The sequence below is a fragment of the Stegastes partitus genome, unplaced genomic scaffold, assembly GCF_000690725.1.
Source record: "Stegastes partitus isolate 25-593 unplaced genomic scaffold, Stegastes_partitus-1.0.2 Scaffold358, whole genome shotgun sequence".
In the NCBI taxonomy this organism is placed as follows: domain Eukaryota; kingdom Metazoa; phylum Chordata; class Actinopteri; family Pomacentridae; genus Stegastes; species Stegastes partitus.
In genome coordinates, this window is record NW_007578089.1 from 262,979 (window position 1) to 274,463 (window position 11,485).

At 44.9% G+C, this 11,485-nt stretch overlaps 1 protein-coding gene across 1 annotated transcript in view; it reads left to right on the plus strand.

Annotated features, from left to right (window-relative positions):
• gpc1b (glypican 1b) overlaps nucleotides 1-11,485 on the plus strand; it is a 69,360-nt gene that overhangs the window by 46,215 nt on the left and 11,660 nt on the right. Inside the window, exons 4-5 of the mRNA XM_008284418.1 lie at nucleotides 7,349-7,576; nucleotides 7,753-7,916. Of these exons, the coding sequence (XP_008282640.1) occupies nucleotides 7,349-7,576; nucleotides 7,753-7,916 (392 nt within the window). The remainder of the gene's footprint in view (nucleotides 1-7,348; nucleotides 7,577-7,752; nucleotides 7,917-11,485) is intronic.

Here is an 11,485-nt window from a genome sequence, read left to right on the forward strand (position 1 = left end):
TGTCGAAGGGTTAACACAGAATAAATGTGACAATATAGCTTTATTTCCTTATGTAATTAGGACCTAATATATGTTAACGTATGTGTACAGGGTGACTGATGCGTCGGACAAACCCCACCAACATGAAATATGATTACATCGCCCCAATTAATCATCAAGCTGAATCAACATCTCTCTGTAAAACAATTTCAGCAAGAAAAACAAAAAAAACCCACACCACCTCACCCGTACCCTTCATTAAGGTCTTCTGCATTCAACTGCATCCGTTTTGCCAAGGTGTGCCTAAAAAAAAAAAAAAAGTTGGCAGCGAACGTAGCGGCCTAATGTTTTTCACCTCCAAATCACTACACCCATGCTTATTTGGATTGGACACTGGTGACACATTTTACATCTGTGTTTCAATATCCCCACTATTAGGCAACAGATTTGATTCACTCCCACCTCCCTCCCCGCCCACCTTCTAATTTCCTGCTTTCAGGGTCACCTCTGATGATGTCATGAGAGACAAGGACATCTGCTCCCATTGTGGTGCTTGATTGGCTCATTTTATCTGCATGCAAATCATGTCGGTGGGGACCTGGGGTACACTGGCCTAATTATGCCTAACACATTACTCACTAGGAGCGATGGCGCCTTGGAAGGATAAAATGAAAGAGAGAGAGACAGAGGAGTGCTGTGGGAGAACGGATGGTATTGGGGGTAAGCAGTGGAATGCAAGTTGAGATAAAAAAGACAACAACATGATAGTGAGGGTAAGGAACGGTACAGAGAGAAGAAACAAGGAGGGGGGGAAAAAGCTGGGAAAAGAGAACCAGATGGATAGAAAAAAGAAACAGGCAGGGATAAAAAAATGCTGCACAATACCAGCCAGGGAGAGTCAGAAGAGAGACAGAGAGAAAGTGGAATAAAGGCTTTCACAAGAGAGCCTGTTGATAAATGACATACATTATGTGATGTGTCGGCTTGTTTAATATAAGGGACCTTTTAATAGCATCTAAATTCTGACTAAAGGGCTTGTAGCGTCACAGGGGCACAGCGTGTGTGTGATAAGTGTTGTTATTGATGGAGAGTCGGTCTGTCTCATAAACAGTCTAATGGCTCCCAGATCATCGTTTGTGCATTTACTGTGCCCAAGACAGCGGTGTTTGTTTGTGCCTGTTGTGCTGATTTTGTTTTTTTTTTCCCTTCACTGTCCTTGCATAGGTAGGGGAATAACAACAAAAGACCAAGGATCCAGGGTGCTTGTAAAGGGAGGATGCATCATCGCTGTGACTGAAACATTACAGCGATGTGCCATTCAGTCATCCGGGGATAGGAGATGTCATGAGGGACACGAATGTTGCGCAATCCGTCATCGCGTCGATGCTTAATGCTACTAGACAGGATTGAAAAATCACGGTAGCGACGGTAACTAATCAAAACGTATTTTGATGCAGAGCATGCGACTCGCAGTGTTGTAGTTTTCAAATAACACATTTAGAGGAGTGTACAGCCTCGGCATTAGTGCCCCGAGTGCTGTCTAGTTTTATTTTTTAATATACCCCCGCCACCTGATTTCCTCCTCCCCCTTCTCTTGGCATATGCCTCGTGATTTGCTCTCCGTCTCTCAGTCTCTCCCTTCCCTGCCAAAGAACCATCCAGCTAATATGATAATTCAGCACTTGTCAAATGGACAAATAGAATTAAGGCTGTCAAATTTGAAAGAGATATACAATTGCTGCCTCTGCAGCCCCGTTTTCCTCTCGCACTCCCTTTCATTCTTCCACTGAGCTCCTTCTTCTATTCAGTCCTCCCTTTTCAGACTATGATGCTCTGCCAAAACTCAAGTAATCTGTCATGTTTCACCGCTGGTTTGATATTTATGGACGGCATGTGAGCGAGTCGGCGAGTTCAGCGCGCTTAAGCTCCCTTGTCAGCACCCGCAATTCAATTTGTTGGTGGCATCATTCTGTTGCAATAACCTCGTAATTCCAAAATCAAGCCAATTCCGTAATTTAGATTACATATTTTTAAAAGTATTTTTAATATTCTCCTGTTGCTCCGCTCCGCAAGACGTCCTGCACGTGCAAGAAACTGTTAATTAGGGGAAACAAGTTTTACTGGAGACCAACAAGTGTCATGAGAATTGACAAGTCATAACAAGTCTGCAGTTTATCGGCAGGCTAATCTGCGATCAGGTTTTTCAGTCCATTCTCGTTTTAAGGCCTCGGTGTGGAAAAAGTAGCCTCAGTCAGTAAATACGCTCATGTGAGAGAGAAACTCGAGATCAGTCCGAGCCCTAACTGAGAGTGATTGGCAGCTGGCTGAACATCACTGCTGCCTCTGTGTTACACTGAAACCGCTTGTCAATAACACAACTTGACAATGGACAGAGAGTACCGGGGAGAAGTGAAGATAGAGAGACAGGCACGGGAAGAGTTCACGTGGAGGTGGATTGCACTCGCCTGGTTTGAAGCGCTGTATTGATTCGTCAAAGACCAAGAGCGTATAAAAGCCTGTGGAATACCTAAGAGTGATTTTATGTTATATGAGGGGGTTTGTGAGTGTGTGTGTGTGTGTGTGCACTGTGTTTAATCAGGTTTAGAGGCAGTGGGATAAGACAAGGTAGGAAGAGAGTTAAAATAATCCTCTGACATGTCAAGGTGGCCTGGATGTGAAGCTCAGAGTGATTACAAATGAAATCATTAACTCCCCTCTCACCGCAGGAAGAAAGTCATTAAGACACACACGCTTCACTTAGCTTGTTCTGAGTGCGTCTCTGCATGTGTGTGTGTGTGTGTGTGTGTGAGTTGGAGAGATAAAAAAGAATGAAAGGCAGAATGTGATGGAGGTAGGAGTGTATCTTGAGAGATTTCCCTGATCCACTGTCACATTAAAGAAAAGTTGTTGCCGTTAATTACGAGAGGATGCTCGTTCTTTGTGGCGGAGCCGGATGACACAGTTGAAAATGTAATTATGACATCAAAAGGGATATATCAACATGTACCGCAGTGTTGCAAATCAAATGCAGAAATCACATTAAAGTACATCAAGTCAGACTAAACTCAGCAGCTCGCCCCGCTCGGCTATGCACTCGGCTCGCTTGGAGTTAAAGTCGGACAGCAGAAATTTGTAGGAGGATGTTATAATGCGATTCCACTTGAACTTGATACATGACCCATGCTGAATTAGTTGTGTATCCCTCCGTGGCCATGCCGCTCTGTTGAGATGTTGTATAATCAGTCTGGTGTGGTTATGGGCACAGACAGTGTGCTGCACAGACTGTAAATCCCTTTCATGCAAATCTGAGCCATAAAGTCTGCTTCATGAAGTGTAACTATATACTGTAAATAAAATTGAATTAGCCCATCAATCAAATGTGCACCGGTTTGCCTTGTGTGTGCTTCCCGGCCGATAAGTGCGCTATGCTTTGCCTGCTACATGTGTTAGCCTTGTAAGTAGTTGGGAATAGCCAGTTTTGCATATTTGGATAAGATGACAATTCCTTGCATCATTGACTCCAGAAGAGATTAATTATCAGTGTTCACATCAGTTCTTAAAAATAAGTAAAAGGGCGTAACTATTCCAACTGTCCCCTCCTTGTCCCCTCCTTGCCCCCTCCGCGCCCACCGAGCTGGGATATAAGCAATTAAGCGTCCCCTCCCATCACTCCTTCCCCAGAGAGCAGATGCAGGGGAGTGGGGGGGTGGAGGTTAGGCTTTAAGGGATGATGGAGGATTGTGGATGAGAGTGAAAAAGAAAGGATTGGTATAGGAAGGGATGAGCTCGTGGCTCCCCGTGTCACACAAACAGATGAAGAATGAGAAAGGTCATTTCCACACACCAAAAGCGCAAACACACACACACACACGGACACGCACGGGGGTTTTGTGTCATACTAATGATGATCATTACTCACTTGAGCTGAAGGGCAGAGGAGAGCCGGACAGCGGGGTACCATTTACTGAGATCTGCCCTCCGCATGTGGTGATCCCAGAGGAACTTTAAAAAAAAAAAACAAACATGCCCCGAACAAATTAACACTGCAAATAGAAACACAAGGAATTCATGTAATGAAGAAAACAACTTCTCTCCATCACCTGAATGAAACTACATCTGCTGGAAACCCATTTCACTTACCCAGACTTAGGGCATTTTTTTTTACACTATGGCTGACAGTACGCAGCAGGAATAAATTCTAATGGGGATTAAAAGCAAATCTGCACCTGTCAGAGCAGCTTCCCGTCTGTCTGTCTGTCTGCCTGCCTGCCATGGTGGATAGTGTGTGTATATGTGTGTGTGTTTGTGTGGCGGTCTGTGATCCTCCTATGTGTACATATGGATGTGCTGTCACTTTGAAGTTGGTTTCTCAGTACGCATGTGCTTTTCTGCTGACTTCTGGAAATATGATTTTGTGTGTTGGCTTGCACAAATGTGTTTTCTCCTGTGAGTGACATAGATACAGCACTCCTGCTACTTTGAGGCTGGTCCAGAGCTGGGTTTGCAGATAGTTTGACTGACAGGAGTTCAGGGAACGGGGAGGAGGAGGGGGAATGATGTGCCATACTGCTGCTGCTGCTGCTAAACAAACTCTGGGCATACAGCTGCTGCAAGTCAGAAACATTTATCCCATCAGACATTATAATCCCAAGAAACCATTTGCATCACATACAAAGACGGAGCTCACATTGCACTGGTCCGTAGCTTTAAGTAGAAAGATTCTCTGCATCTTTAAGAATGCTATTGTTTTCATTTACTCTCGTTTGTTTTAAAGAATATATTACACAGTGGGGCTGCAGGGTGGTGATGCACTGTTGCCTCGCAGCGAGAAGGTTGCCGGTTCGCATCCCGGTGGGGGCACCGGAATCTTTCTGCGTGGAGTTTGCATGTTCTCCCCGTGCAGCGTGGGTTCTCTCCGGGTTCTCCGGCTTCCTCCCACACAGTCCAAAAACATGTTGAGGTTAATTGGTGATTCTAAATTGTCCGTAGGTGTGAATGTGAGTGTGCTTGGTTGTCTGTCTCAAAGTGTAGCCCTGCGATAGACTGGTGACCTGTCCAGGGTGTCCCCTGCCTTCACCCTAAGTCGGCTGGGATAGACTCCAGCCCCCCCACGACCCTAGTGAGGATTAAGTGGTGTATAGATAATGGATGGATATTACACAGTTTGAACCTGGCTCATCGTCCAAGGTCTAAACTCAGATTGATTCTTTCTTCCACTGTTCACATGTGAATAAAATACAGTACAATGCAAAATTTGAAAAAAAAATGGTACATTTCATAAAAGTTATACAAGTAAAGAAGAGCAGCCACAGGATCTGAAAGCAGCAAAATAACAGAAAGTGCCAAAACCACAGGTATATAGTGATATCAACACTGTAAATGTAAGCACCTATTTGTGCCCAGAGTTTCATATTCATGTTTTGAATCGTGCCTCTTAAACTCAATGTGATGGACAACATTACGACTAGTTTCGGTTCAGAAATAACGTACATTGACATTATTCCGGGCGTGAACCCAAATGTGGGAAATGCCAGAGGGTAGCTGGCTGTGGCACCGAACAAGACTGTGATCGTGGGACTGTGTTCAGTACAACTTGATATAACTTGAAGAGAGTCCCTGGATGTTTCCGGACAAACTCTGAGCCTTTGGAAACACTCGCTAAACACAGAACGACCATCAAAATGCAGAAAATAAAACAAGAGTTCAGAATTCTGTTTCCCTGTCAGTGGAATTAAAACCGAGTCTTCACAGGAGTCTGTGATAAACACGTCTTTTCGCATGAGAGCGGACCTTTTAGCTCGGAGTCTGTGAAAATGCCAGGAGAAAGCAGCAAACAACTGCAGCTGTGAGGCAAGTTGGCTGGAGTTTATTAATGAGTGGGAAAGCAGAGCAGTGATACAGTATCCAGCAAGGCCAGCGCTTAGATAATGCTACGCAGATGGGTCAGGATGAGCTTAGCATATTAACATGTTATGCAACTCCAAGTGCTGCGATTGTCTTCGGGCCCTGCGCATGTGGGTGTTACAGTTCTTTGCTACTGTATAACTTGACTCACTTTTTCCATATGTTGTCATCAGTGAAGCTGTTGGGAGGCAGGGCGTGTTTGTATTTTCGCCTAAATATGCAAGATGCTCCGTGTGTGTGTGTGTGTGTGTGATGGATGTTTATGCGTGTTGTGATGTTTTCAGTAACAGTTTTGTTGAGGGAATAAGCCGGCAAGAGGGTGTCCCCTGTGGGGCGGCTGCATCTCGCCTTTTTTTTTTCCCCCATCTTTTCCCGGTTTTGGGTGGTGGCTGGCAAAGATAAGACACCTACAAAGTAAACACTGCTGCAGACTACATTCACCATCTCTGCTGCAATGCATTCATACGCATACAAAATAAACATGCACAAACACACAAAATGTGGAAATGCAGTGCAAATGCTGTCCTGAATGGATGGATGGATGGTCCGGGCACACTGCTGATGCGCCCGACTTTCTGCTGTCAGATTCTTGGCAGAACTGGGGCCTCATTTATAAACATTGTTTACACATAAACTAGTTGTAGAAATGTTTGTGGCCGCAGAAAATCTGGAATTTTTTGACAACAAGCTCAAAATGTGTGCATCCCTCAATGGAAAGACAACCGTGGACTGCAGCATAGTGAGTTAAAAGTTAAAGCCTGGACTACATCTGTTCGGTCTAATGCAATCCAGCGAAACAACCTTAAATATTCGTTCTGAGCTTAAAATTTTCTAGACTTTGTGTCGTTCTTGGGGCTATCGGATCGGTTTCTACCTCTCCTCCGCAAGGAAGTAACTGGGATTGATCAAACATTAGAACATTAGCATATGTTTTAGATCCATAGTCTGCTTGAGCTGTTTCCATCTGTTTTGGTTGTTTGCGACTGCCTCGTTCAGACTTCAGCAGTTCTTCCACCTGTTTTTCTCTGAGACCCGGAGACTGCCAACCTGCCTGTCAGTCTGCTGACCCGTCTATCTGCTTGACTGCCTGCATCTGCCTGTTATCTTTATCTGTAAATCCTCACTTGGAGCAGTATATACTGCACCCCGAGGCGGTGTCGATTCTCTGACATCCCCCAGAGGGACGCGCTCGCAAACTTGCGCGTTAGCATGCAGCACAAAAGAGTTAAAGAATAAGAAAAACTGTGTAGAAATAGTTAATTTTTTATCGAAGAGTACACGCAGCAGTTTAGTTAATGGCTATGACTTTTTTTTTTTTTTTTTCCTCTCACCCTGTTTATAATGAGCAGCAGAGCAGCAGCAGCACAGAATGATAAATTAGAGAATATGACGTAATAAAATAACAGTGTAAATGAGCTGAAAGCACTTTGTCCTGTGTTTAAACTCATTCTCTATTTGTTTTCAGGCTACTTCCTGGAGTTGCTGAACCAGTCAACGATTAACCTACAGGAGACTTTCACCACAACTTGGGGCTCTCTATACGCCCAGAATTCCCAAGTTTTTACTGACCTGTACACGGATTTGAGGCATTACTACCGAGGCTCCAATGTCAACCTGGAAGAGGTGCTCAATGACTTCTGGGCCAGGCTGCTGGAGAAGCTCTTCTACCAGGCAAACAAGCAATATTTCATAGGTACATCCAGCACATTTGTACATCAAGTAGCTAATTCATGGGCTAATAGTGTATTTGTTTGTTTTTTTCTCTGTAGTGCTGCACAGAATGTAGATTTCAGGTTCTATTAAAGCTAAATCTATTCATCATTTCTCGACTTGGATCAAGATTTGAACGAATGTGTTTGTCGATAACAGGTGAGGACTACCTGGAGTGCGTGTCTAAGCAGATAGAGACACTACGGCCTTTCGGAGACACGCCCCGCTCGATGAAGATGATGGTCACGCGCACCTTCGTGGCGGCGCGCTCGTTCGTTCAGGGACTGGTGATCAGTGGGGAGGTTGTTCGCAAAGTGTCCCAGGTACACCTCACTTCTTTTCCCCCCTCGCCGTCTGTTCTTCTTAAAATTATAGTCCTGTTTTCCTGCTTGCCACACTCATTAGTTCTATTTACTTGCTTCTTTGAAAGCTACTAACTGCCTTACTTCTTTTTTTTTTTTTCTGGTGTCTAATCTGTTGCAAAGCTAATATTCTCTGCACCCTCTGCATGTTCATTGGTATTCTTGTGCTAAGGGGTATGTATTCATCTCTCCTTAGTGATCACCATTCCTTCCCCCTCTGTGCGAACACACACGTACACACACACACACGCCTGTTTTTACCAGTCCAGGCGCATAGCATAAAGCAGTGGCAGATCAATGTTGGTAGAAACGATAGGCTCCATAAAGTATGGCCCGCGGCTCCGACAATCAGCCCCTGCAACAACAGTTAATGTCAGCTCCACACTGAAAAATGTCTCCCTGGGCTGCGGGGAGGGTTAATATCTCCCAAGAGAAATGGCCCCCTCTGTGTATAAGACAAGAGTAAGGTTAAGATCAGAGCAAGACTGAGAAATCATTTCAGGGAGGTGGCCGGTATTGATGCCCCTGTGAAAAATATCTGCTGTCAGACACCGGGCAAGGACAGTGGCGAGAGCCGAGGCCCCGTGAGAAATACGCACATGCTCAGAGAAAACAGATGCTGCGCCAGATATGAATATTACAATTATTTCTTTGATGAGATATTACAAGGTCGTGCTGTGTGTAATCACGGAAAGACGAAGGGCAAGAGAGGAGGGGGAAGAAAAAAAAAAAATAGTTTCACCGAGACATGACTGCAAGGCCTCACATTTGGATGCATGTTAATGAAAGAATCTATGTGATCCTTTTTTTCCCCCCTCCCTTTCACTCTGATGTTTGTGGTCCGGCTGGCGCTGTGGGTGGCACATACTGTATTATTTGCTCGCATCAGAGTGAGACAGCCCAGCCTAGCATATCTCTCATGTCTCCGGAAAATAAGTGCAATGTCTCACACCTACACAAAGAAGACCCGAGGATGCTTGAATTAAGTACCTGCATGCAGCAGAGCCCAGCGCATCCGCCCTCCTCGGAGGAGTAAAATCAGGCGCAACCATGAATGCAGGCCAGTCTCGCACAGCAGTTAGCAGATGAATAGCAAGCGACAGCATGACAGTGACGGCTAAAATAGCCTGACCTGAAACTAAGGGGGCCCGTGCAACTAGTCTAACACAGCCGGGGACACGACGGTTCTTCATGCAGTAAAACGGAGGACTCAGAGTAATCATGGACAACACACTAGGTTGAAATTGCTGTTGATGATTTGTGACACGTGAGTACCCTTCTCTGCCTGCAAGATGCTATTCTGGTAAGAATCTTTTTTGGACCGCCATTCACAGACACGCTGGAGTTCACGTGTGCTCCGGCGCTTAAAGGTACAGAAATGCACACGGACCTCATCGTTTCGCTCCGACTGTGATTTCCCTATTTTTCCCCACTGTTGCTCCCTCCCTGATGCACATTTCCTGACCGCTCCGTTGATGCCGAGGAACTTAAGTGAGTGATGTGTTCAGAAAACGAGGGCGGCTGGAGAAAACGTGTAAATAATTACCACAGCTTTTACCAAATTACAGAATGTCATCCCGGCGCTAATGCCAGGGCATTGGAGCTGCTGCATTCTGAATGAGGTCATGGGCTGCCTTCTGTGCTATTTAGGGAAGGAAAGAGCACGCTGTATTGTGAGAATAGTCACTACGGGCACACTTGATCAATCCCTTGGAAAATAGAATTTACAAGCTAGGACCATTGAGCAGGGCAAAAAAAAGACGGAAAGTCTGGCTTTTTTTTTTCTTTGAGTCGTTCAAGTCTGGGCCTGTTTGATAGAATTCGACTGAAAGTAGTTTAGACTTCAACCAACTGTTCAATCTCACGTTCGGAATTTGTTTGTCAGCCTCGTGTCGCCGTCTTCCCCATCACACAGTCACAACTGTGCTGTACTTTTTGCAGATTGGAACAGCGCTGTGCCGTGATGGGAACAAATGAGACAGTGAGAAAAAAAGCAAAAAGAGGAAGATAATAAAAAAAAAAAAAAAAGACTGACGGAATCCAGCATCCTCTCTCATCCCGGTCTCACTGCTCCCTCAATCTTTTATCCTCCCGCCGTGCGCAGTAAATTGTATTCCAATCATTTCTGTTGTTATATCTCAAAGCTGTACTCACTGCACTGTCCTCTGTCCCCGTTTAGTGTGAATAGCTTGCTGTACTAATTTGAATCTTAGCTTCCCCCCTCCTTTTCCATTGTAATACTATCTTCGATTGATCGGGCCCTAATGAGACAACCTCTCCTATAAATAACTATGTATTGCCACTTAAAGGGGCCAGTGACTGAAGATGTCTGCTGCATGCTGCTCAGGGTAGCACTGCTTGAGTGTAAAAGCAGAAGAAAATAAAACAAGATTCTCTGTTTGTATGCTCCAAATGTCTTCCACAGAAGTCCGTGTTTGGGAGGAAGGAAGATGACACGAGTCCTCGCTATGTGTTGGTTTGATTAGCTGTGAAATATTGGAGCTTGTAGTGAAAGGTGATGAAAGATTATCTTGTAAGGAGGCTGTGAAAAGAGCAAAGCAGAGCAGAGAGAAACCAAGATGCATGGCGAAATGAATAATTTGAGACATGTTTTTCCAAGACTGAAAAAGAGATCTCAGCAAGAAGATGCAGTCGTTCTTTCTCGTACAGTATTAATTCCTCCCCTTCGCTTTGCTCCAGGCTGCACCAGTTGCTATGTCCTTAACTTTTTCTGGACGGTCTTATTCCCTTGGGCATGGGAGTGGAGGAAGTAGGCCACGCGCCGCATAGCTCACTGTGGAGGCAGGGAGTCTGGATCGGCTCGCTCTGTAACACAAGGGGGAGAGGTCGCTCATATATCCTTACTAATTACAGAGGAAAGACAAGCAGAAAGACGATGAGAGAGAGAAAAGCGTCGATTGCCGTGAGCAATATGGAAGGTACGCACAGGTATGGGGACGCGTGCTGTGATGGTGAAGTAAGGACAAGTGAGAGTATGGGTGTAGAAAAAGGAGGCAAAGGAGGTATTTCAAACCTCCTTCCTATCTCGTGACAGGCCGCTATAGAGAGGATTGTAATCAGGTCAGTGTGTGTATATGTATGTGCTCTGTATCCCTATAAGTGCTGAAACAGTTATTTAACTCCTCAAGCCCTAGGCTGTTTTTTTAAATTCCCCCCTGAAAAAGCATCCCCAAATTCAGTCAATAACAACTGCACAACTGAAAGGCCAAAATGAACAGCCTTGGGCACAACGGATAACAGACACTTGGGACAATTTTGAAATACAATAAGTCTCCTTATCCTTATCAGTGGGCCAGAGTAGGAGGGAAAAAAGACTCCTGCAAAAACTGACATTCTCACTTCCACCTAATCAGAAACTGTCATTTAGAGAGTAAATAACTTCCTTATAACTACGAGTCAGTGACTCTGATGTTTTCGAATCTGTTCTAAAAGTTTTCAACTGCAGCTGAAACCGAACCTGTCGCGTTTCCGTATCAGATACGGTCTCGTCCAGGTACACGGACCTCCAG